The sequence below is a fragment of the Apus apus genome, chromosome 17 (assembly GCF_020740795.1).
Source record: "Apus apus isolate bApuApu2 chromosome 17, bApuApu2.pri.cur, whole genome shotgun sequence".
NCBI lineage: Eukaryota > Metazoa > Chordata > Aves > Apodiformes > Apodidae > Apus > Apus apus.
This window is the reverse complement of record NC_067298.1, coordinates 6,440,832-6,467,762: the sequence shown is the minus strand read 5'-3', so window position 1 is coordinate 6,467,762 and position 26,931 is coordinate 6,440,832. Positions and strand designations below refer to the sequence as shown.

The 26,931-nt window shown below is 54.8% G+C and overlaps 1 protein-coding gene across 1 annotated transcript in view; it reads right to left on the bottom strand.

Moving 5' to 3' along the window:
- The window catches only part of CACNA1G (calcium voltage-gated channel subunit alpha1 G), a 140,935-nt gene extending 114,868 nt beyond the window's left edge, over positions 1-26,067 (bottom strand). The window contains exon 1 of the mRNA XM_051634860.1: positions 25,419-26,067. Within this exon, the coding sequence (XP_051490820.1) occupies positions 25,419-25,660 (242 nt within the window). The 5' untranslated portion in view covers positions 25,661-26,067. The remainder of the gene's footprint in view (positions 1-25,418) is intronic.
- Positions 26,068-26,931: the final 864 nt, after the last annotated feature.

The window sequence follows — 26,931 nt, the reverse complement described above, 5'->3', positions numbered from 1 at the left end:
AATCCTGAAAACATGCCGGTGAGCTTGTGTGCACATCTCAGGCTTCCTCACCCAAATTTACCACCATTTTGGGTCCCAGGCTGGCACACCCAGCTGGCCACAGGGTTCCCAGAGGTGGAGCCAACAGGCAGCATTGTCCCCAGGGTGAAAAGAGCAAGGGCTGCTCAGTGCTTTGCCACAGGCTCTGCCCCCGTCGAGCTAGGGACAAGGGGACATCCCCAGGACAAGGGGACACCCCCAGGACAGCACCAGGCTGCAGCAGAGTGCTGGCTCCCAGGGCCATTCTCCTATCCCCTATCTGTGCAGCAAGGTTGCTCCAGCATCCTGGGCAATTGTTCTCGCAGTCTGCAAGAAGGAGATTAAAGCATCTCCACTGAGCAGATGTGAGTGGCAGAAGAATAATAACATTAAAAAAAAAATAAAATGAAAAAGAGTTCTTATTCCAGCTGCTCCAAGGCATTAAGCCAGCCTGGCTCCATGGGGTCCCCAGCATGGTCCTCACAGTACTGCAGCCACATCCCACCCAGTCCAGGGGGTCCCCATACAGGCAGCCCAAGGCAAAAGCAGAGTTTTTGTCAGCAGCTTGGAAACTCTTTCCTGGTGGAAGGTTCCCTAAAGTGCTGGGAATTTTGGCTCTGAGCTGTTTACTTTCCATATTTCTGCAGATTTCACTTGTGGTTCGCAGGAATTCAGGCACAATTAGAGTTGCTGCCACTCACCCGCAGGAGCCCAGCACAGCAGCACTGGGACATGCTTCCCAGCTGGGGAAACCACCTGTCCTAAAACTGGCCACCCCTTCCTCACACAGAGGTGATGGCCAAGGCCAACAGCTTCTCAAGAAACCCTTGGGGGAGTCAGGCTCTCCCCACCAAGCCAGGAGAGACATCTCCCAGAGCAAACAACATTCTCTTCCTCCTAACCCTTCCTCACAGTGGGAAGATTTGGCCCAGAAGGTGAGTTTCTCACCCCAGGGCTCAGCTGCTTTGCTTCCAGCTTGCACAGGGTTCTCCCCTCCTCCAGCAGTTTTCCCTTCCATGCTCCCCAGCCTGGAATGCCTTCACAGGGGACAGGACAGCTTGTGCTTCCCACAGGACAAGCCCTTTGCTCCCTCCAGAGAAAAGCAGCTCTGGCCATGCCAGCATCGCCTGCCCCATCCCACAATACTGGGAATGGGAAAGCAGCAACTACTGCCAAAACCAGCCAGGGAGATCCAAATAGCCCAGCGTGCACCACCAGCCTCACTCCATCCCTCTGCCTGCTCTCCTCCCACTTCCCACGGGATGCTCCCGACTGCGGGAAAGGCAGCGGTGAGAAAAGTTGAGGATGGGGCTGTAGAAAACAAATTCTAAATGGAAAAAAGAATTTAAAAAACCAAACCACAACCTGCAGCTGTTCATGGCAAAGCCCTGGTTTCTCAGAGCTACATCTCACCCCATCATGGGTCAGCAACCCCTGGAGTGAGCTACGTGTCCAGATCAAAGGCAGGCACAGTCAGAGGGTTCCAAATAACACACACACACACAGGCTATTTGCAAATAAACAGAGGGAGCCAGAGCTCACCAGCGGAAATGGCAGGGTAGGAATGCTCTCCAGTTTAGGAAGGTTGGGATCTGCTGGTGGGCAGTTCGAGGAAGGAATGTGGTGACGTTCATCCAGCTAATAAATTAGTGAGATGAATTATTCAGGGTGAATTATTCGCCTGGCTCTGCGTCCCTGTGAGGAGCCGAGTGCACGGACAGGAGCCAGGAACCCTGGTGAGGTATTTGCTGCTGATGCTTCCAGGAAGGACCCCACACAGCAGAGATGGGTTTGGGCAGTTTTCACCCTGGCAATGGAGCGAGCAGAGAAAAAAACGGAGGCTGGGGATGTCGTACACAGGAGTTGTGCTGGGTGCCAGGGGCCACACACATGTTCCTACAAGGGGGGACAGCTCTGCCCAGCCCTACCCAGCACCACTGAGGGAATGGTTTGTTTGGGTCAGCAGTGGTGCAGGGTCAGAGAACCTGCATGTCACTGCCACCTCACTGTCCCCCTCTGAGGCCATACCTGCTGTCCCACTGCTTCACCAACAGTGGGGCCACCACTGCTGGTGACACACAGGCATTCCCACAGGCCCTGCATGTCCTCCAAGGTACCCTTGTAGACCCTAGATCCCAGCCTTGCTTGTCCATTTAGGAAGAGTTGGGTCCCACACACCCCATCACCTTTCAGGCTGTCCTCTCCCACTCACCCCTCCCTCACCCCCACACCTCCCCTGGGACCCCCAGGATTTCCATCCACCCTCAGCCTCCCTGTGCCAACCAGCCAGCAGTGCCTTCGTGGGGCTGCCACCACCTCCCTGACCTCACACCTCAGCCTAATGACTTCCTAATTAGCAGAGCCACAAGGGGTGAGATGATGAGACAGCATGATCCAACCCAGATGTGAGGATGGACAGCTCAAACACAAATAAACAACAACAGGGGTTGCTGCACCCTGCCCGGGGCACCCACTTGCACCCCAGCTCCTGGCTTTTTGGACTCCCCCAAAACCAGAGCTGCCCCACACGGAAGCAAGGGATGAAGCTCAAGATTCTGTACCCATTGGAGTGGGATCGCTGTGCTGGACACGCAATCACATCTTCCCCCCACACACACCCCGAAATGCCACAGTCCTGCACCCAGATGGTGCAACGTAACCCCGGAGCCCTGCAGGGATCTCGCTGCCTGCCAGCGCGGCTTCCCGCGCCCCCGCTCCCCCCCCCCGCGGGTTTCTTTCCCTTTTTAACCCACTGTCGCTCCCAGGGAGCGGTTTCCTGGGCAGGGACGTGACCCCGCTCCCCCGAGAGGCAGGACAGGCGCTGGGATTCGTTCTCAGGGTTCCAAATCCCTGCAGCTGCCCCCAGGCTGGGGTTTTCCTTCCGCGGGGCCGAGCTGGGAACCCGGCGGCAGGGGCGAAGGGCAGGAGCTGTCCCCGCTGGGGTCCTGCAAACCACCAGGCTGATGGAGAGGAAGAGGAGGGAGATGGCAACGCCCTGGTGCCCCACCACAGCAGCGCAGGGGAAGGTGACCACGGCACAGGCTGCCCCAGCGCTGCGCGCACCGGCTGGAGGAGGATGAGGAGGATCCCAAAGCCATGGCAGAACAGGGAGAAGTTGCAAAGTCTCCAGCAAGGGTGCAAAGCCCACACAATGCCTCTGCCCTGCTATCGCTAAAACCCAGAAGGGCACCCTCGGCACATCACCTGCACAGACCACAAACCCACCCCTGGATTATCAGAAGCCAGCAAGACATTAAAATCCAAACCCAAAGCAGTGGCTGCGAGAACAGGGATGCGCTGGGGTGACAGGACAAAGGGATGAACCAGGACTGAGCCAGGACCAGCTCTGTCCTGCACCTTCAAACAGCTCAACCACCACAAAGAACCCCCAGCCCCTGGCACAGCTCATGTTAGAGGCAGAAGAAGCCCCAGAGGAGCCCGCCCTGCTGCAGCAGGGAGCAGGCAGGGAGGTGTTGGCAGAGGAGCAGGAACTGCGCCGTAAACAACACTCGGGTTTACGGGGCTCCAGGGACTGGGGAGGCTGCAACGTTACCAAATCTGCCCAGGGAAACCACAGGTGCTGAGGAACAGCAGCTGCCAAGAGATGGTATTCTTATACCTATATACGTATCTTGAGAAGTAAAATTCAAAAACTGTTTGCGTGAGCAAGGGAAAGGTTGTGAGTGGTGGGAAAGAAGCCAGAGAGCTGCCGGTTCCTCATACTCATTTTACATCATCGGTCAGGGATGATGCTCTGCCTTGTCATACCCATGCTACTGATGGGGAAACTGAGGCAGGACAGACCTTTGGGATTTCCTGAGCCCCCTACAATCCCAAAACCCCAGAAGCTGCCAGGGCAAAGATTAATTCCTTGAGATGCCCACCCCAAAAACTGCTCACAGGCAGGCAGGCATTCTGGTGGGACTGCCTCAGGGACACAAGACAGAGGGACAAGCCAGCACATCCAGCAGCCCCCAGATCTGTTCACATGGGGCTCCCCCAGCTGAGCTGTGGGGACTGTGTGGAGCTGCAGCAGCAGGACAGGGGAAGAGAAACCACCAAATGCCTGTCCCATGGGAATGGGATTACAGGGCTGGCTCAGCCCCAAGAGGACCACTTGAGGAATGTCCTGCCCTCCTGCCACTATCCCCAGGCAGAAGCAAACACCCTGTGGGGCTCAGCACTACCTCTCTGTGCTCCCCAGGACCCACGCAGAAGCCAAGCAGGGCTGTCAGCCTCCCAGCTGAGGGTTTCCATCACGCATCTTCCTCTCCCAGTGTGGGAAAGGGGCTCATGGGGCACATCCTCCCTAGGACCAGCATCTGGGAGTGGCTCCCAAAACCAGCTGCTGCCGCAGGGAGGAAGAAAAGAGCTAGGGAAGAAGGGCATGCATGGAGGGAGCAGCATGAGAAAGTCAACCCGCTGCCAATTGTGCCAAGTTGTGCAACACTCGAAAAGTCATCAAGGGTTTCTCTTTTGTTCCCCCAGCCCCAAGCAGGGAAGCAAGGCTAGACCCCCCCCATGCCAACAGGGCCCCCCCCCCCCACCCTCTCTCCATTTCATTTCTAGTAAAGCCAAAGCCTCTCAGGTTTTCTGACAGCAACCCCACACCCAGAAAGGGCCAACAGCATGTTAGTAAGAGAGGGCTTGGACTAAAGGGAACATGCCCAGCCTTTGGGTCACGGCAGGAAGGATCCATCCCCACTGGCAGCAGCTGAGCTTCAGCACACTGCATCCCTCCCTGCTAATCCTCTCTCCAAGATAAATACTCCAGCTTTTTCCTCCTTCCAGGCAGCAATACTCAGCCACTCAGCAATATTTTCAGCAGGTGAGCACAGCAGCTCAGGCACCCAGAGTTGGCAATGCCAGAGCAGCAGCCTCACCCCGCTCCCATCCAAGGCAGCGATGATGCTCGTGATGCCTCAGGACATCCCCCAGCCCCCCGGCAGGTGTGCAGGGCCCTGTCCGCCCCCCCCCCCCTCAACCACACCACTGACCCAACGTTTAAAAAAAAAAACAACAAAAAAACAACATCCAAAACTGGGGCAGGCGAGGTGGTCGCACAGCCAGCCCTCCTTGGAAGGCAAACCCAGGGGGAACCACGCAGCAGCTTAATTAGAGGGCAGAGAGGCAAAGCAGCTGTAAACCGGAGAGGAGCCTCGTTAGAGGTTACGCAACAATCCCTTAATCAACAGAGGCTGCTCCGCGGAGCGCGGCCGCCTGGGGCTCTGCGGGGCTGCCCGAGCTCGGGGGGTGCAGGCAGCAGTTGCCAGTGCCTGTCCAACAGCAAGAGGGGACATAACACGAAGTGACAGCGTTTACTCTCCACCAACAGGCTCGCATCAGGTCCCCACAGCCCACCCAATGCCAGCTCCCCCACCCCATCGCCCGTGGCCTTCCCACCAGCCAGGGTGCTGAGCAGAAAACCTCTCCAGCAGCAGAGAGATGCCGGGGCAGCAGGGTGTGATGGCACTGGGTGAGTGATTCCCCCGGCAGGGAACCAGCCTTAGTAATTTTAGAAAATGCCAGTTTGCTAAAGCACCCGCCACACCTCCAGCGCCAGCCTGCAGCTTCATGTCCTCCCCAGCTGGTATTTGGGCAGGCGTGGGCCAGCCGGGAGGAGCGAGGAGCGGCCTGCACTGCCAGCTCGCCTGGCCAGCTGCTCCCCCGGCTGTCCCAGCAGCTGGAGTCGTGGGAACACACCAGAAATCGCTAGAAAAGCACGAAAACATCAATCACGCTCCCCCATCCGCGGCTCAGCGAGGGGAAGGCGCCGCTTGTGCCATTTCTAAACGCACGGAGTTGGTGCCGGCGTCACCAAGTGTCTCTGCCAGCTCGAAGGGAAACAACAGCCAAGGACAGTGGCTGAAACACTGAGGCCACGGGGACCTCCAAGAGCTGGGCTTAATTTCTATAGGTCCAGCTGGAGCAGATTTAAACTGGCACTTGAGCCTTGACATCTGTCCAGCACCCACAGCCCACTTGTGCTGTGCACCCAGAGTGGTACAGGGGGTCTCATACTGCACCCATCCCTCCACCCTGGTACCTGAGGGCCTCACAACCTGCAGCATCCTCACCAAGATGCTCTGGTCCTGGGGCACTGCTGGTAGTAAGGGAGAAGCAGGAGCAGGATGCTCCTCCCCTGACACTCCTGGCCAGCATAGGTGCTTGTTTTCTACTTTTTTGGTTTTTATCAAAATAACAAAATCCACACATTTAAGGGGATGAGGTATTTCAAGCCACACTCGTTAGCACCTGCTCATTCATCTGTCTGCCCACACGGCCTCAGCAGTGACAGCAGGAGGGGCGGAGGGGACCCCAGGAACTGCATCACCCTACAAGGAGCTGGCACAGGGACACTGGCACCAGCCTCCTCTCCCCTGCGCTGCTCTGGCTGGGCAAGACAGGAATCCATGGGAAGGACACCTGTCTCCCAGAGCAGCACATCTCCATGCAGAGACCTGACACACTCATCTCCCCCAGCACCACCAGAGCAGGATCAGGCCCCCTGGGAGCTGCCAACAGCATTTTCCCCTTCCCCCTCCTCCAGCCCAGCTGCAGCATGGGGCCGTGGGAGGTGGGAACAAGGCAGGGAAAGGTATTGAATGTGGCATCAAACCTGGCCATAAATAATCTCCTGAACACAGCCAGGTTTTACAGCCTTTTCCCCACCTTCCTCCGGCAAACCTGGAACGTCCTGAATTCCTAACCTGGAAATGGAGCAAGGTGGTGGAAATAGCAGCAAACTTTCTACCCCACTTCTGAAAAGATGGGGATGAAAAGCAGCAGCGTTGGGGCAAACTGCAGCCCCACCTGGCCCCACAGGCAGGGATTGCATGACCCATGGATGCATGAACTGTGGCCCCTCCCACCCCTTTCCCAGCCCAGAAAAAAATTTCATTTAGAATCACAGAATCATTAAGGTTGGAAGGGACCTTAAAGATCATCAAGTTCCAACCCCCCCGTCGTGAGCAGGGAACCCTCCCTACCACTAGACCAGGTTGCACAAAACCTCATCCAACCTGGCCTTAAAAACATCCAGGGATGGAGCATCAACAACCTCCCTGGGGTTCATGATTAAGACACAGGATTGACAACAGCATCCTGCCTCACGTCGCTTTTCCTGTATGCCCAGAGGCAAATCATCTCATCTGCCACATGCATCAGTTCAATGTATAAAATTCGTGGAATAATAACAATGAGGATTTTTATTCCCCCCCCCTTTCCCACTGTGTCTGTTGGCAACGCAGACTCCCCAGGATGGCATCAGCTGCCTGAGCACCCCACGATGCCCAGCATCCATGGGTGGCACATCACAGGAGCACATGCTGCTGCTCATTATGTCTGTCCCTGGAAGACAGTCCAGGCAATAGTAACGTAGCCAGCCCTCCCCACCTTCCCCCAGGGCATTGAACACTAAAGCGATAATCTCCTCTCCCCACGCACACAGGCATTTTCTTGGAAGCTCAAGAAAGGAGAATAAAAATGCAAGTCTGGGAATGCTGGACATTTGCTAAGCCACCACCCCAGCAAGGTTTAGATGGCCAAAAGGCAACGGGAGGGATGCCCACGGCTCCGGGACATCCCGATGGGAAGCTGGGGGGAAGCTCAGCTGCTGAGCCGGCAGCATGCCCTGGCCAGGAAACCCACCCCAGGATAATCCACTTTGGCCTGGAAAACTGGGCAGAGGAAGTGTAGTGGGGAGGGACCATGTTTTGGGGGAATAAGCAGATTTTTGGCAGGTTCCTGCAAGGCTGGAGCCAGAAGGAGCAGACTGGGCTCTTGCAGGTTCACCCTCGCAACCAACCCACGGCTTCAGCCCGGCAGCCTCCCCCGGGGCTGCAAACACCAACATCTCTGCCAATGCCAGAATCTCTGCCCTGGCAGGGAGGTTCTACCCTGGGTCACCCCAGGCGGGCTCCTGGCAAAAGCACCCCAGGCACTGTGTGCACACAAATCCTCCCTGAGGATGTATTAGTTCAGTCACACAGACCTATTGATTCAGGAGCATTAATTAGTCTTCGCTGTTCAAATACAGACTTCAATTAGAGGCACTTTTCCTTTCCCTCCCCCCCCTCCCCTCCTTTTTCTCTTTCTCCCTTCACTGGATCCTTACACCCTTGGCTCTGCTAGTTTAAATACCAGAATACCTACCCTGGCCCTGGGGAGACTCGGCAGTAACTGTACATTTGTATCTAATCTATAGTCAGGCTCTCTGCAGCCCTAATGAGCACGTCTGGAAAGAAAAGGGGGGAAAAAGACACCTACTGCAGGGGATGTTTGCAGCCAGGCTCAGAGTGGCTCGGTCATTAAGAGGGATTTGGGGGTGGCACTGCCAGCTCCAAGCTCCCAGTCTGAACAAATCCCATATTCAGATGATTCGCGGCTGGAGCAATGGCACAGCCTTTCCCCAGGAGTTATCCCATCGATGTCGTGCACATCCCAAAGGAGAAGCACAGCTCTATCCCACCGCAGCCCACCCAGCCTCCAGCCCGCTGCTAGCTGGGAACACAACGGCCCTTGAAGTCACTCTAATTCTCATTAGTTTCTTCCACTGATTTCCTACCCATGGCATCCCAAGCCAAAGCTCAGGAGAGAAAACGGCCAGGATTTCAGATTTAATTAAACCTCTCTGAGCTGGCAGCAGCCCTCCTTCGAGGCTGGCACTGATGCTGTTATCTCTGAGCCTCCCTCACACAGTGGGATGAGCCCAAGCTGATGCCAGGGAGCCAGAGTGGGCAATTCCTGCCTGATACTAGCACATGCATCCCTACTATTTCCATGGCCTGGGGATAATTCCCATCCCAGAGGGAGAGGAGGCTGTGCTCCCCAGCTCTGCCCAGGGTCTAAAGTAAACCCAAAGGAAGCTTTTCTCAGGTCTCCAATGCTAGAGGAGAGAAGGGTCCTACAGACACCAAAGGGGACCGTGCAGGAGGAACGAGCTCCCCAGCAGAGACTGAAGCACCCAATGAACCTACTCAAAACTGCAGGTTAATTCTCTGTTAAGGGACAACGGGTGCTAGGGACAGACTGCAGGGAGGTGGCTGTGACAAGGACCTCCCCAGGCTGGGGTTTGCTTTTTGCCTGGGATACAGCAAGTTACCTACAGAAAGTTTCCAGGTTGCAAAGCAGCGACACACAAAATCAGGTGTTCCACACTCCCTTGCCAGCCACCCTGACCAATTCCAGCAGAAACTGGAACAGGAGTAGAAAACACCCCAAAGATAACTGAAATCCCCCAAGTGTCACCCAAATTTGCTCACTAGGCAGAGGAGGAGCAGAGAAAGTGTGCTCTGGGTCTTGGCACACTGGTTTACCCAGCCAGCACAGCCTCAGTCTTCACATAAACCCATTTCCAGTCCTGCTTTAAAGGACAAGCTGGGAATTATGGTCCCAAGAATCACCAGAAGCCCCCTGGCCATGGCAGCTGAGGCTGGTGGGGATACAATGGTACATCAGCCAAATCACTCCTGCCTTTTGCCATTTATTGTGGACATCCAGGGATTTTTTTTTTTCCCTGAATTCTAAACCATTAAATGCCCAAGATGAGCAGCAGAGAAAAGGCTGCAAAGCACCACAGGCCAACTGCATTGCAACTGCCTTTCACAGGAACAGGGTGAAATGTGCAGTGGGATTTTGGGGATGAGGGGAAGGATTTCCCATTGGGATGGAGCTGGGAAGTAGGGAAAACAGCTGCCATTGCTCCAAGAGCCCCACTGTCCCAATGGACAGGCAAGACCAAGCACATCACAACAACTGCAGAAGCAGCTTTTTGCTGCCAGTCCCAACAGCCAGAAGAGCTTTGGCACAGAGATTTCCTGTGGTTTTAAAGCCCATCCATCACTGCACCAATTTCATGCCTGACCAGGACAAACCCACAACCCTAAACACTCCAGCATGAACCATCTCTCCCACAGCACCAGTCCTGTGCTTGGCCAGCGTTTATCTTCCCACCACAAATTGACCACGGGTAAAACTCTGAAAAGCCTCAACTGTTGAAACCCCCCAGTCCCACCTAACAAGCACTTGAGGAAAGTCTGAGCTGAAGTCCTCCAGAAAGCCAGCAGGACATGGACAACACTGAATGTGCTACCTGACCACATCTCCCAGCCCCTCGCAGACTGAGCACCAGCCAGGAGGAGAAAAATGAATGAGAGAAAAGGTTGGCCTGAAAGCTCACAAAATTAATTAGTTAACCAGCTTAGTTAACAGCCTTTAAAAAAACAGACCTGTAAACCTTCCCAAAGCAATCACATTTATTTGAAAGAGTGTTCAAAGAAACCAGAGATACTCCTAAGTGCCTGTGCAATGTGTTTTAATGGTAGATCTGCTCAAACGCATCTGCAAGAAGTGCATGGACAGCTACAAATAAATTAATTTATAAAATTTTCAGTCTCTTGGTGGAAAAATTTGGGAAACAATTGCATTTGCTGGAGCCATTCAGTGCAAACACTGCACCCAGCACATGTGTGCAACTTGACTACCGCAGCATTTCACCAGAGCTGCTCTGAGCCCCCACAGCCCTGCCACGGTGTCCCCCTGGCAGACCCCTCACCTGCAACAGCTACAAACCCTAATTAACACGTAACATCTAGGGCTAGTTAATGAGGTGCTGAGCAAACCATGGCCAGGGGCTGCATGGAGAGCAGGTGCATGTCCTGCTGCCTCCCACTTTCTGGATACTGCCCATCTAGGAGGGATGTTCCCAGCCTCTACACCCCATTTTGGCAGCTTGGAAAACCCCAGCTTGGGAGACTGAGGACAAGGAGGTCCCAGACATGGCAAGGAAAACCACCCTGCAGATACCCCACTGGGAAACCCTTTTGTGTGCAGCAAGGTAGTTTCCAGCCCTCCACCCCTGAGTACCTCTTATTTTTTCCACCCCATCCAGCAACCCAAAGCCCATCAAAAAATTAATTAAAACCATTTCCCCCCCCCCAAGACCTGCAGCCTTCATGAGATTAAAAAGCCCCAGACAGTGTTCACCTTCCCCCTCCATCTGGGAACACCCCGCTGGGCTGCACTCCCCAGTCACATTACTAGCCCAAATTCCAGGAACACCCCAGGGTCCTGCAGCCCCTGGGTTCCCTCCTCCCTGCAGTGAAGGGTTCACCTTGGGATAAACCCCATGATCACCTCCCAGAGCAGAGATATAATGCTGGGATGCTAAAAAACTACCAGGCCCGTTTCCATGGGTACGTGAGGCACATATTGCTACGTGATGTTCAGCCCGTTACCATGGAGATGGTGGGGATGTCACCACGCAGGGCTTATTAGTTGCCATGGCTATTAAAAGGCGCTTGTCCTCTGGGGACCTCTAAGGACCAGGGCTACCACCTTCTCCTATACCCCTCTCTGGAATGGCATCAGCTCCCTGGAAGCCCAGTGGAAACACAGCCATGCATGTCCTAAGGACCAGGCAGGTTGCCAAAGCCACGGTGATGGGCACCCCCAAGCTATGATGAAGTGGGGGCCCAGCCTCATATTTTCCCTGCAGCATGGACCCCCAGGCCATCACATACCCCAGCCTTACCTGCACCCAAACAGAGCATCCCAGCAAGGTGAATTTATTGGTGGAGCTAAAGCCAACAGAGAGACTCCCACTCCCTAGGGTGAGGAAAAGCCCAGTCACCATCTGCCCACTGATCCCCATTACACCTCCCAGTAGCACAGGGGAGAGAAGAAATCTTTGCCTCACTTTGAACACAACTGCATGACCAAAACCAAGTACTATCAGGCAGAAACACAACAGGACTCAGCCCTTGCAGACAAAACAGCACTGAAAACTAAATATGAGCATTGTCCACCCTGAGGTGCAGATTGCCTTTTCCTTGCATTCCAGGAAGGAAACAGAGAGAAAAGAAAGTTCTGGTTTTATTTATTTCCACCCCCCCTTTAGAGAGGTCCAGACCCCCACAGTGCCCAGCCAGGACCATATCTGAACTCCAATCACAAACCTAACAAGCTCAAAGTGAGTTTTTATGTGGCCACATAACCCCCCCCACAGAAAATACTTACACAATTTATTAAATAAATTAAAGGTATTAATGTTCTCATCATTTTGTTAGATTTTCTAGGAAGGATATAATTTTTCATTTAACTCCATTGGACAGAAAAACCCCCACAACTGAAAAAAAATATAACTATCTATAGAAAGGTATATTAGCCTGTAGTGGAAAATTAGATTCCTCCTACACTATACTATAGGATTATTTAAATTTAACATATAGGAATATAACACATTATTAAATTGTATAGTATCTTTCTAGAAAGACCTACAGCATAGGATTCGAAAAATTACTCCCCAAACCTATTATGTTTCCATCTAGCCCAGCTGGTTTCCTTTCTATTACGTGCTGCAAGACTTTTTGCTGAAAGGTTCAGGTTTTAATTGCTTTTTGAAACGTTGCTGCAATGGTGCTCTGAGAACAGCTACAAATTCCTGTAGATGTGACAAACCTGGGTGGGAAACACCCAGCCTAGGGGTGGGGATGGATGCAACCTCGTTTCCTCCCACAATCAAAAACCACCTTTATTGGCAGAGGGGCCCAGCAAGGGCAGAGCTCATCCCAACCCTCCAGTTTCATAGGCACAAAGCAATTTTGTATTTCTCTGGTCCCAGCCCTCTCCCAGAACTCACTACCGCAAATAATAGGGAGGGTTCAAACACTTATCAGTGTCCCAGCATAGTGGTACATCTCCCTGATGAGGAAAGGCTGAGGGAGCTGGGTCTCTTTAGCTTGGAGGAGACTGAGGGGCGACCTCATCAATGTTCATAAATACACAGGAGGTTCCAGACAAAAATCAGAAAGAACTTCTTTACTGTGAGAGTGACAGAGCCCTGGGACAGGCTGCCCAGAGAGGTTGTGGAGTCTCCTTTGCTGGAGACATTCAAAACCTGCCTGGACACATTCCTGTGTGATGTGCTCTGGGTGATCCTGCTCTGGCAGTGGGGTTGGACTGGATGATCTTTCGAGGTCCCTTCCAACCCCTAAGATCCTGTGATCGTGCACCCATCCCCTTCCCCCTCTGCAAGCAAAGAAAAAAAGGGTTAGGGATAAAAGTTGCCTTTTGCTGTTGCCATAGAGACTCTCCCGCTCGGCACAGAAACCCCAAATCTTGTCAAAAAAATGAAATAATTTAAGATTTTAATCAGTGAGAACACATGGGAGGCCAGGAGCATCAATGCACATCCTTGCCTTGACAGTTTCTGCCTGCAGGTGCATTTGCCCCTTGTTTAACAACACCCTAAAATCCATCCAGGAGCGAGAATGGAAAGAGGAACGAAAGCAACGAGAACCCGTCCGCTTTCGAGTATTTTCTCTCCCCACCAAAGCAGCTGCTGGCTGGCCAGCCTGAATTCTGGACCAACAACCCACTGGCCAAGCTGTTTGTGTTCCCTTTTGCTTCATCCGCTGCCAGAAACAGAAAATAAAATTCAACAATACAGGCTAGGCAAAATATTTCCCGGAACCTCCGCTATTTCTCTCATAAACTTCACCTCGCAGCCAGCTTGGCCAGCAGCGGGGGGAGGGAAAACAAGAAGAAAAATCCCAACTTCTAACACCACAAGATGTTTTTGTGACCGTCTCCAAATTGCTTTTTTTTCCTGCCGCATCCTCCACATTCACTCCTGACCCGACTTCTACTGGGACCACAAATCAAACATGGTGGGATAAACTCACTGCTCTGGCATTTTCCCTGCTTGGCAGAACCTCGGCTCTGGTGGTGGCCCCTGGCTAAGACAAACAGATCCTGCAGCACGTTCCAGTGCCTGCCCTCCCCTTGCCAGCCCAGGCAGCACGCTGTGGCGTGCCCAGCTGGCCCCAGGATCCTCTTTTAGCACCATTTAAGACCTGTGGTGAGTATGGGAGGGGATGGCATCTGCTGGCAGCTCAGGGATGGGGCAGTGGTTTCCCCAGGCAATGGGATGCTGGGGATAACCAAAGCCGTGGCACTGGGGAAAAGCCTCCAGTGCCAAAGGGTGTTGTGTTTCGTGCCTGAGGATCTGAAGTTTGAGGAATACCAAAACAAGGAACTTCTGAAAGGAGCGGCTTTGGCCCAGGGAATATTGTTTTATGAGCTCAGCCTCTTCAGAGCCATGGAAAAAATCACGCGCTGACCCTGAAGCGATGGCAGGAGGACTCGGGGTGCGTGGGGGCTGAGTAGAGAGATTTGCCACCAGCACCCACCCACAGGGCCCAGAGAGGAGCTGGGGAGGACACAGGCACTGGTGGCAGATCCCTGCAGGAGGGGATGCTCACACACACACACACCAGTGTCCTGAGCTGCTCTGTAGCCACAAAGCCAAGGAAGGACCCAGACCCATGGCACAGACAGGTGCCCCTGTGAGCTTCCCTTGCTGTTGGCTGGCAGCCCGGGCAGGCTGAGGTGTCTCTCCAAAACCTTACACCACCTCTGAACCCCTATCTGCTTGGCTTCTCAGCCAACCCCTCACCTTGACCCACCCAGAGGAAGGTTCATCTGCTTTTTGCTAACCCCATGCCTCCCTGCACTGGAGGATGGATCCATACCACCATCAGGTCCTCCAGAAACTGAGAGTTGGAGTCAGGACCCAACTGGCAAAGAAGCTGCTGGAGGAAGATGACACAGATAGGGAGTTAGAGGGTTACTCCAGCCAGGGCAACTCCAGCACTGGCTCATCTTTGGAAACAAGATGACTTTGGCTTGAAGGTCACTGGGAGAGGAGTTTAGTGACTCCTTTCTGCATCTTCGCTCTTCTTCCATTGCGGAAGCAGGTCTCACCACTGTGCTACCATGCCCTGGGCTCTGCTCAACCCACAGTGGGGATGTCTATGTACACACACATACACTGTGAGTAACCCCACAACTGCCCTGGGCTCCCCTGGCCACCGCCAGGCTCAGGGCAAGGCTCTTCTCAGGGACCCTCGCTCCTCCTGCTCCCCCTTTGCTCTGGACTAAAGCAGCCAGGCACCCATGGGTGCAGCCAAGCACCTACGTGCCCTTGAGATACCAGGCTGAGGCAGAGGGTGCCATCTCCTGTCCCCAGATAAATGCTATGGATCACTCCAACCAGATTCCCCAAAAGCAGGGAAAGGTTCCCAAGCACCCAGCACTGCCCGGCCCCCAGCCCTCCCCACCCCCCCGAGCAGCTCCCTCGCCTGCTTTCTCTCTTGCAGTGCCTGTGTGTGTGGGTGTATTTGGAAACGAGATCTTTCCAACTGAACTGCAAAATGAAACGCAGAGATCACAACTCCTCGAATAGCTTCAGCGCGCGCACACACGCAGCCCTGCAGCTCCATCCTGCCCCCCATGCAAAACCCAGGCAATAGTAAAACAAATTTAAAAAAAAAAAAAAAAAAGAAAGGTGGAAAAATCAAGGTATTCAGCAGATGAAAGGGGGGAATTTGGGGGAGAGGAAGAGGCAGCACACCTAAGTGCTTTCGGTGCGTCCCTTTTTTCCCCCTAGTTCACCACCAGCTCTGCAGCTGGACCACCACGTGCCCAAGCCTCTGAGCTCCCAGAGATGAGACGAGCTGGTTCCAGGGAGCCACAAGAAAAGAGAAAACAAAACCCAGTAAAAAGCCAAGCCCAAAACCCAGCTGCAAGATTTGAACATCCGCTGCTGGAGGAGCCAGAGCCCATTTACTGAGATGAAGGAAGAAGCGTCTCCACCCTCGCTGCAGGGACCCTGTGCTGGCCTTGGGGTCCTCTGCTGTTTTCCAGCCTGGTAAAAGGCAGGATTCCCCTCTGCTGCTGCCATGAATGGTTTCTGAAGAAGGGGCTTCAGTTTGCCCATGGTGGGGGAAATTGCTGCCATGGGAGCTGCGTGTTGATGGCTGGAGGGGAGAGACAGAGCCCAGAGAAGAGGCTGCAGGAGGGGACAGACCAGGCTCCATCCTAAGGGATGGGCTGGCAAGGTAAAACAGAAGCATCCTAACAAATATACTCCCCAGAGCAATGCCTAACCCAGGCATAGGGATGCACCAGGGCCTGGAGCAATGGGTGAGGGGCAGGGCAGGGGGCTCAGAGCACTGCTTGTCTGGTCTGGGGACTTCTGCACTAACATGGGCTGTGTCGGAGAACAGGGTTGACACACACTGCCATGAGAAGTCACATACAGATTTATCCTCTAAATGAAACAGAGCCCAAGAGGTGGGAAGGAAATGTCCACCTTAGCTAGAGGAAAGCCAGACTGCCACGGTTCAGCCACTCAGGGGTGTCCCAGCACCAGCTCCAGCCTCACAAGGAAACCATGGCAGGTCAGCCTGGGCCACAGTGTCACCAACCACGCATTTCCCAAGCTGGTGATCCCACATGCACCCACAAACGTGCACCCAGGACACTGAGAAGCCCACCCACCCGGGCACAGGGCATGCTGTGCCATTAAATGCCCCACAGCTGGCTCTGCTGGGGTGCCTGGGATCAACATCACATCCACTGGGTTATCCAAACCTGAGCATCCATGTGGAATTGGGGGCTGAAAGGGAAGATCTCGTTCCTCTACCTGGGCTTACAGATACCTGTGCCCCTATTTGAGGGGCATGCCAAGACACCCCAGCTTATCTCACCAAGCGCCCTAACAACTGCCTAAGGAGGACATAACCCCAGGCACAGAACAAAATGGAAGGGATGAGAGTATGAGGCTCCAGCTGTGATCCATCCCAGCTCCAGAGCTGAGGAGTTTCACTCCTGCCTCTCCCCCAGTCAAACAGGGCTCCACACCCTCCAGCACGAGGGATCACAAACAATAAAGCAATTGATGCAAGGCAGAGGCCTTCAAGATTTATGCCGTGTGCTCACAGTAAAGTGCAAACACCATCCCCTCCACACGTGGCTGGGTCCTTTGTCAAAGGAATTTGGATTTTTGACCCCAGAAGTCAGGATGAGTCTCTGAAGGAACATCAGAGACAGACGTGCACTGTGACCCCAAGCAGATTATGGTCTCAGGGGTATATCCCAAGACATATTTATGGTCCTCTGAAGCAAGATAAGTCAATAACCACATACAGTAGCAGTTACAAGTCAGATATTAATTTAATTCCTCTCCTCCCTGTCTGCCCAAATAAGCATTAATTCAATGGAACATCAGAGCTCCGTTATTTATCATTCTTAGCGGGGTTTCTGTTTTTTCCTGTTAAGGTAGAATTGCTACAGCCAGGCTACCTAGGGACAATGGTTCCTAAATTAAAGATACTCTGCATCCGACACAGGCCCAGGGTCTGCCAGCCCAAACCTGGGTTTCATGCTATTAGCAGCTAATGCCAATGCAGAGGAGGCTGGTGAAAGTGCAGCCCATCAAAGGCCCTTGAAAGCCTCATTCAACCCATGGCAGGAGGAACATTTTATTCCTACAAAACCTGGAGGCTGAGAGGGAGTGGAGACATTTGCTCCCTCCCGCAGGATCCAGCCAACCTGGCCCTGGAACTGTGCTCCCCCCCTAAAGGCATCACTCCCCACCACCCCCAGAACCAGGTTCTTCCCAAGTCTAGTCTCAACCCAGAGCAAAAAACTAACCTTATTCATTATTAACATCAATATTTGCATAGTGTGGCTGGCAGCTTAACACCAAGTAAGTGTTTTGGCAGAGGGAGTCGCAGGCATGGGGGTGAGCCCTGCCCTCCAGAAAGGAGCTTCCTCCTCACCACGGGTTAATGAGCGCTTTCTAATTGAATTAAGAAATCATTAACAAGTCCTGTTCGTCATCTGGGCAGGGGAGGGCTCTGCCTTGGGCTGCTCTGGCCACCAGCAGCTCAGGAGTGTGCAGAGGCAGCCAGTAAGGCCGTAGGAGGAGCGAGTGCTAAACCTGACCTGATTAAGTTATGAATCACAGGAAACCCTGAAGGCAGAAACCCCCCCTGGGGCGGTCAGGCTGCCGAGGTGTGTGAATCCCCGTGAATCCCCTCACCCAGCTCTGCCTGTGGCTCTGGGTTTGCCTTCAGCTGCAGGGTTAGGGAGCATCTCGAGCCTGGTGGATGTACCAGGGAAAATCTCTTGGAAGAGACCCAAATTAGAGATAAATATAAGGATGCTTTGCATCAGGAACCCTGTAAGTGTGGGGCTAGCGTATGGATTACAGTAAATAAATCCCCTTTTCTTTATAAGCTTGTCTGTGCCAAGCTCCCAGCTCTTCCCCATCACCTGCTTTAGCATTTCGTTCCCATTTTCAGCCCCCTCTTGCCCTCACCCTGGGGTTTCACATCCTGGCAGTGGGAGAGAGAAAGCAAGGAGGGCATGGGCGACCCAACAAAACCAAACCCAAAAAAACCCAAACCACCACCAAACAGCAGCCAGTCCCTTCCACCTAAAAAAAAAAAAAAGTGTTAAAAATCCCAACCAAAACTACATTTCAGACACCAGAGCCAAACCAATAGACAATTTCCATTCACTTGTGACTAACTGGTGAACTTCTGAGGGTTGAGTCACGGGCACATCCTGGTCCCACACACTTGTGCACAGACCCAGCTTGGGGTCCAAGCAGGACCTGCCCAGCCGTGCCACACCTCGGGCACACGCTGCCGCTCCTGGCTCCCCACCACCCAGTTCCCGTAAGGCAGCAACCAGCACCACAGCAGCCAGCACTGACATCCAGCCTGAAAGTTTCTCTCAGCAAATATTCAGGCTGAAATATGTGCTTTTTCCATCTGCTCAAAAGCCTCTTTGCCGGGGCTTTGGTAGGAAGCAGATGTGAGAGCATCCCAAAGCACGACTGGCCGTTACTCACTCCGTTACATAAAACCATGAGAATTCTCTTTTTTTTATTATTTTTTTTGTTTCCCCTCGTTTCTTAGCACTGGGCCACATTCCTGGGTGAGAGGCCAAGGCTGGTGAAAGCCAAACCAACCCAGGTTGGGGGAAACCTCCATGTGCATCACCGACCAGAAGGAATATTTCACATCTAGGTCGCTCAGCGGAGAGCCAAGGCGCCAGGGAAGGGAAAGCCATGATCTGGCTTCGTAACAAACCCAGAAACACTTGGGGCTCCTAATTAACTAGGAAATTCAACTCCCTCCAAACCACACTAAAGCTTCAAAGCCCTCCCAACCTGACTCCGGATGCTCCTTCACTGGTTCCCCACGGATGGCCCCGCTCCCCTAGACCCTCCTCCCCATCATCAGCAGCCAAGAAAGCTGCCGGGAGCAAAGGCTCCCCGGGATTGCTCTTCCAAGGGAAAATTGTTTCATGATCCAAATGAAAAAGCCATCAGGGAGGTTCATTTTGGCCAAAGGGTTTGCTCCCTTCCAGCAAAACAGTAGAAAAAGAAAAGAAGAGCTGAGAGAGACCTGGGCAGGGAACTTGGGACAATCAAAAACTTCATCTTTTTTGCACAGAAAAAAAAAACCTCTGAAACAGAGTTTAAAGTAAAAATGGGAAAGAAGCATTTTACAACGTGATGCCAGAACATCTGCAGGGGGTGTAGGGGGAGAAGAAAGCAAAAACTTTTCTATGCATCATAAAATCCCGGGCATTTCCAGACCGGCTCCAACACCCAGAGCTACTGAATGGAGGAGAGAGCACAAAAGCTGATCGAAAGCAATGAGTCTGCATGGATCAGCCAGGAGACACGTCAGCCCCATGGATTAGTGGTGGCTGGGGTGGTCCAGCCCCATCCCAAACTACCACCGACCCATCTGAACCTCTCGGCCCTGGGCACGAGGGGCTGGGGAAGATGCTGTGATCCCCTCCCAGCCACCCAGCTTCAACTCCTGGCCCCAAATGAGAAGCAGGTCTCTGGAGACAAGCCCCCCCGCTCTGCCTGGGAGCCCTTGTTCCGGATTTCCTACACAGAGCCAAAGCCAAGCTGTCCCAGAGGAGAGCAGGGTCCCCAGGCAGGACGGGGCCACCCCTCCCAGCCAGGGCTCCCCGCGCCGACATGACATAACCATGAACTGCATGAGGCCGAGTCTTTTGTCTGTGCCGGGAGAGAGGGAGGGAAAGCAAGAAAGGAAGAAAGAAAGAACACTTCTGGAAGTCATTACTATTCCTCTGCTCCAGTCTCCTTTTTGGCAGACAGCTTCCCTCTCCCCTTTCCTCCGCACCCCCTCCGCTCAACCACCCCCTCCCCACTCCAGCCCGCTTCAAAATGCCAGCCTATGATTTTTAAATGAGAAAAAGCTGTGCTGTACTCCAGCACTTGGATAAACTCCTACACAAACTTCCAGATGTGACACAACAGCCTGGAAGAGGGAATTCGAAGAAGCAGCTCCTTAAGAAACACACACGCAGGGAGCAAAGGAAGCAACGGATGGGTCCGGAGATCCCTGGTGAGATGTGGTTCGTTACCTCGATTAGGATCGACCGGATCCTGGCTCTGCTGGGGAAGCAGCAATGAGAGGGATGCTGGCTGCCAAACTTGCTCCTGAAGGGTTTGTGAACAGTGGGGAAGAGGTTTTGCAGTTATTTTTCCCCTGGGATGAGGGAAATAACCACTGCACCCTCCTGCAGCCTTTGCTAGAAGGCAAAGGGTCCTGCTTCTCTCTGAGATCCTCACACAGGAGCTGGCTCAAGCCCAGGGATGTGCCAACACCTGCCCCAGGGAGCAGTAGGATGCTCTGTCCCAGGGGACTGAGGGAGCCCCCCCACCCCGACTGGCATCAGCCAGGCAAGTCGTATTTCTCATTCCCCAAAGGAGTCAGGGAAGGGGCACAGAGCTGCAATGGGAGCATTTCCATCTGCTCATGGAGGGCTGTCAAATCCAGACACAGGAGGAAAAACAAGTTCAGGTGCCCTGGGATCAATCAGACCCAGGTGAAGCAAACAGATTCTGACTCCTTTGCCAGGTTTTTAAATCAAAACAAGATCCCTTTCAGGTCCAGCCTCTCAAAATGGAGTATTTTTCTTTGTTACATCTCAAAGTGAAGTTGGAACAGAAAACCCAAAACTTTAAAGGACACTACATGTGCTCTATCCTCAAAACACACCCTTTGATTAAAAGAAATTACATTCTGAGCTCTGTACTACAGCTTGAGCCCTTCAAACAGCAGCACACACAGCACTTGGCTCTCCCCAGGAGCTGAGAGGGGCCAAGAACCCCCAGCACCCACTGAGTGAGCAGGGTCCCAGTCACCCACTTCAGGCACTCCCATGGGATCACTGCAGGGGCTGGGGAGCACAAATCTTAGCAGGTTCAGCTCTTGTCCCCACCACACAGAAGGCTACTTGCTCCAGTGCAGACACATGGACCTAGCCAGGAGAGCTGGATCCAGTGAGGATCAGAGCAGGGCTGGCACAGACACCCACAGAGCTCAGCAGGCGAGGGCTGACCCAACCCTTTGGTGGGACCATCACTGCTTTGAGACCCAGCTGGGCAGCTCCAGCCATCCCATCCACCAGCCCAGTGCAGACCTCAGCTATGCTGTGGCATGAGGGCCCAAGAGCTCCAAGCCCACTCTTGGAGGCCACCAGCCATCTGCAGCTCTGCTGATTTCCAGTGAGAGCTGGGGACACTCAGCAGCTCCTTGGGACAGAGCCTTTGATCATCCATCTCTCACTAATGGGAAGCAAGCAGAGCTCTGCGAGACGACTGCTGGAAGAGCCCTCTGGGTTTTATTGCAGACCAAAGGCAGAAGGCAGGGCTGGTTGCTGTGACCAGATCAAGACCCATTTCTTCCCTAAAGCCATTTTTGAAACCCAAATCCTGGGGACGGGGCAACAGAGCAACCAGGCAAGACAGGAGCCCTCCCTCCCAGTACCACTCAAAATCTCCCCTCCCCAGAGAGGGCATTTGCAGAGCTGCCCTTCACTCTCCAAACCAGGAGAAAAAGATGGGATTTCAACCAATTAGGCGACATCTCCCCAGAACAGCACCTTTCAGTAGGTTTTTGCAGCCCTCCCGTTGCTGCTCTCCAGGCAGCAGCTCCTTAGGCAGGCACAGCGCGGGCGAGGAGGCAGGTTTCAGAACTACAATAGAGATCACAGGCCCCTCCAGTTACACTGTTATTTTCCCATTCAGAGCTTTTAACACTAAGTGGTAGCATCCTCCCTGCTTTCTCCATCCCCACTCTTCAATCGCTCCACAACTCTCCAGAAATAGCCTCATTTCTTCTCTCTGATCAGAGGAGCAGCCTGGCACAGACCCTGCTACAGCCTTTCATCCTCCCAGCTTTCATGGTGCTTTTATAAGGGAAAGTCAAGAAACCAGCTTGCCTTCTCTTTTTCCCCAACTAGAGATGCTGGCTCCTCCTCTCACTGCCTTACCCTGCCTGTTCCCACAGCCCCAAACCCGTGGGTGCCAAGCTATGACCATTAAGCCTGTCCCTCTGGTGTCCCTGCTCCTTCCCTTTTGACCTGGACTGTCCTCACCCAGGGCAGAGCTAGAGCCAAGATGAACACACAGGTGGGAAAGCAGGTTTGTCCCCCTGGTGTCCATGGCACAGCCCACCTGGCCCCAGCCAGATTTTCGCTGAAAGACCACAACAGAGTGGAGGGGAAGGACAGCTTTGCAGGACTGATACAGATTTAGGGTTAAAATGCCAAGATTTCAAGCTCTAGAAATTGAATACTCCAGACTGGGACAAGCTTCAAGATTTCTTTCTAGCTCTAACAGGAAAAAGGAGCCAGAGCACAGCAGAGGTCCCCTAGTTTGTGCAAGGGTGAAACCTTCTCAGGCAGAGGATGCTTTGAATGGAAACATGGTAGAAAAGCCCGACAAACCATCTCAACAGGACTTTGCATCCTTGCTGGACTCGGCAAATCAACCATCACCTTCCCTCTAACCTCACATCCCAGCCTTGGCTACCACGGTCATGCAAGCTGCCTGGAGAAGGATAGAGAACAGCATCCCAGAGGCTCCAGATGCACCCAGGGTGCACAAGCTGCCCTTCCCAGGGCAGGAGACAGTCTCAGGCACAGGAGCAGCTCCAGCACCTCCTCCCAACACCCTATCGATGGCAAAGTTTTCAGCCAGACTAGCACACCACAAAAACACCTTCCTGACCTGGCAATCCATCCATCTCCACTTGCACAGCTCAAACAAGAGCTCATCCATCCAGTTTCCACACAAATGGCCAGCCCAGAGAGCAGCAGAAGCCAGTGAAAACTCCAACCCCCCTACGGCCAGGGCAGGATTTGCCAGCCACATAAGCCCAAGCACTGTCACTCCTCTCCAGGGCAGCTGCTGGCAACAAAGACCTTCCAGTGACGTGATTATACATTTTTAGCACCAGGGCATGATTCCTAGATTACAGCCTAAGAAAAAGAGTCACTTTTCTGGCCCACCACGCTAAGTGGGGAGGGGGGGAGGAGAAAAGTAATAAATATAAACAAGCAATAGGCTCAGATCAGGCACTCGGGCACACTGAGCCAAGGGACAAGTGAGATGCTGCTCTGCTGAACAGCCCAGCAAGTGACAGGACACGGCACAGATGCCAAGCTGGCCGCTGCCTTCCTCTCATCTGTAAGATGAACTGCTTCTTTTGTGTTGTTTTTAAACCAGCTCCCCCAGTTCTGGGTCAGCGACCCTGAAAACAAACAGCCACAGGCAGACACGCGACTCAGAGACCGGCAGCATCACCCCCGTGGCCCAGGAGCTCCCAGCAAGTGCCTTCCTCTGTCAGCAATGAGGGGAAAATCAGTGAGGAGGAAAATCCCAGCTTGTGGGGCTCATCCCCTGCTCAGCAGTGTTTGCAGGTGCCCAGAATTACACAAATTTTCCAAGGACAAAAGTTAGTCTGCTTGTATTTGCAGCCACAGAGGAGGAGACACGTTTCAAGGTATTACTGGGGTGGGGGATTTTACTGAAAGCAATTTTAAAAATGCAGGTGTTACCTGCTTCAAAACATCATTAGCAAAGAGGGGGGAAAAAAGAGACTTGAAAACATATTTAAATTAGCAATCATAAATAATATTAGTCATAGCAGGCAATAAGAACACACTGACTTGCAGCCTGTCATGCATATTTCTTCCCAAAACAGAAGGCTTCACAAAGTTGCAAGATTTCCCAAGATGCTTAAATAAATGCAGCTTTGAACTGCTTAGCTAGTGTGAAAGAGATTTGGGGGGAAACTGCTGGGAGGATTCACGACTGGGAAGAGAATTCTTGGGTTTCCCCTCCTGGGGGACATTTTGGGGAAGAAGGCAGCCTGTTTATCAGATAAACGATTGCTGAAGCTCCAGTAAAACAACATGCACAACTCTGGCAGCCCCTGGCCACTCTTCCTGGACACACCGAGCTCAGCCGAGATGCAATTCCTAACAGATCCCACGCAGCAGGAGCACGGGGGGACTTGCGCAGGATATTCCCTCTATACCATGGAACATGTCCTCCCTGCTACAGCCCAGCCTCTCCCACTCCAGATGTGGGTTTGCTGCCCATCCACCCTGGCCTGCCTCTTGCCCAGGCAGAGCAGCACAGACCCGGTAAGTTCCCGTTCCGCGGCTGCCTCTCCTGCACCAGCCCTGTTGGAAGCCACATCACTCCACTTGATTTAATTTGGGGGTTTTGTTTCTGCAAATAATAAATGGAACCGGAGTTCGGGGATGGTAAAACACTTGCGATGCTACGAGCCGTGTACTGGTTGCAACTCAACTCCAAGGGAGGTTTTAAAGACACCAAGACCGTGGCAAGAAGCATTTTTTCTATTGTCTTTTCCATATTTTTTTTTTAATTTATTTTTTTTTCCTGTTCTTTGGAAAGCTTAAACTTGACTGAAGCAGCTCGGATACAGAGCCTATGCTGGAGCAGATGGGGAGTTTGGAAGGAGACCAGATGCCTTTGAGGGGTCACAGCTCACCCCAGAACCTGGCAAGCAGCAGCCCTTAGCTGATGCACACCCCAGGGACTATGACCCCAGCCTTGCCTGGAACCCTCCAAACAAGGAGCATCCCCCCAGGGGGTGTTGGAGACCGGGCCCTTCAACCGGCCTCGCATGCTGTGAATGATTTAGGGACCCTGGAGTCAGGCAGCAAACCAACCCCCCCAGATTGCCTCCTCCTTAAAACCCTCGGGGAAGGGGCCAGGGAGCCTAAAACGGGCGAGAAACAGGGTCAGGGAGGAAGAACGGCTCTGCAAGGAGAGGAGACAGGAGTTAGGGTCCCTCAGTGTGCTGGGGGGAGCAGGAACACCAGAGGCCGACCGATCCCCAGGGGAGGAAGAGCAGCCCGGTGCCCCCGCCCCGATTCCCTTTGGAGAGGCGCGGCAGAGCCCGCGGGAGCCGGAGCATCGCGGCGGGGAGGCTGGAGGAGGGGAGCTCCGGATTCCCCCCCCCGCCCCGTTCTCAGCCCCGCAACTGCCCAGAAAACTTCTCGGCCGAGCAGCGGGGAGGGGGCGAGCACCGCCCGACCGCCCCCCGACCCCGGGGACCGCAAACCCCGGCTCCTCGCCATCACCCGGTGGGCTCCAGCCGGGAGGTGCCCCCCGCTGCGGGAACTGGGGGGGCCCCGCGGGGCTTACCTCGCCGCCGAGCACCTGCAAAGGATACGGGTTACAGACGAGCCGGAGGCACCAGCTCCGCGGCCGGCTCTCCTGGCTCAGGTAGAAGAAGACGACGGGGGCCAGCGCCGGGTAAGGCAGCGCCTCCGCCTCCGAGTCGCCGCTGCCCACCTCCCTGTCCCCCGGCCCCGGGTGACCCCCGGCCCCGGACAGGTCATTAAGGCGGATGAAAGTCTTGGCTCTGCCCGGCTCCGGCTCCTCCTCGGCAGCTCGCGGTCCATCCTCGTCCATCCTCCAGCCGGCGGCCCCGGGGGGAGCCGGGGCGTCGCGGGGCGAGCCGGGGGGAGCCTAGAGGGGCGCGGCCATGGCGGGGCCGGGGGGCTGGGGGCTGTAGCGGGGCGGCTTCAGCTCCTGGGTGGCATGGCCGGGCAAGCCGCTGCCTCGCCCCCCACCGGGGCCAGGCCGCCCCCTCGCCCTGCCCTGCCGTCTGCGGGCTCCGTAGCTCCTCCTCGCCGTGCCTCCGGGGGCCCGAGCCGGGCGATCCGCGGGTAGGGAGGCGGCGGTGGGGCGGCCCCCGCTGCCGGTGCTGGCCCCCACCCCCGGGGGGGGCCGCCTTAGCGGCTCTGTCTGCCCCCTCCGCGCCCCACCATCTGCCCCGGGCGGGCGGTGCTGCCCGGCGCCCCGGGGACGGGTGGAGGATGCTCCCGCGGGCGGCCGCGCCGAGCCGAGCGCTCCGCACAGCTGGATCCCTCACTCCAACTTCAAGTCCCGGCTCCTCCTCCCCCCGCCGCCAATGGGGGCTCATCCCCGGCCCCTCCGCTCCTCCCCATTGGATGCCGCACACGTCCGTCCGGGCAGCACAGCTGGACGGGCAGGCACGGTCCCCCGGCGGGGCTGGACGGGGCGCACCCGCCCGAGGGTCGGGTCCGGTCACCCCCTGCCTTGAGGGGCGTACGAGGCTTTTTGGGGGGGACCTGCAGAACCTATCCGTGGAGACGGGGGCTGGGGGGGCAGAGCCCTGCACTGTGTTAGACAGAGACAGACCCCGCTGGGACCTACCGCAGCACCGGGAAAGGGGAAAACCGGTGGACGGTAAAGGGGGAGAGATGGGGCGGAGGGAGGAATACTGCCCCGGCTGGGGCCCTCCTGCGGGAGGGCAGGAGCCCCAGGCAACGGGAGGCCCACCGGGGCCGAGGGCAGGAGGAGCCGGTACCGGAGCGCAAGCCAACAGCAGCCTCCGGTATCCCGGGGGCAGGGAGGGGGACCAGTCCCCTTCCCAGCGCCTCGGTCCCGCTCCCCGCTGCTCCTTCTGCAGCCCCTGCCCGACATCGTCGCCATGCTGCAGAGTCCCAGACCCCACCCCCCCACACACCTCCCCGCTGTGCCCCCCACCGCCTGCCAGCGGGGACGACGCTGCTGGGCTCGGTGTGTGGGGGTCCCCGCCAAGGGGCCACCCGGTTCGGAGCAGGTAACCCCTGGGCTGGGCGGGTGCACGACTCAGTGGAGCTGAGCCCTGAGCCGGGCCGGACCCGCCACCCCCAACCCCGGAGCAGCGGGTGCCC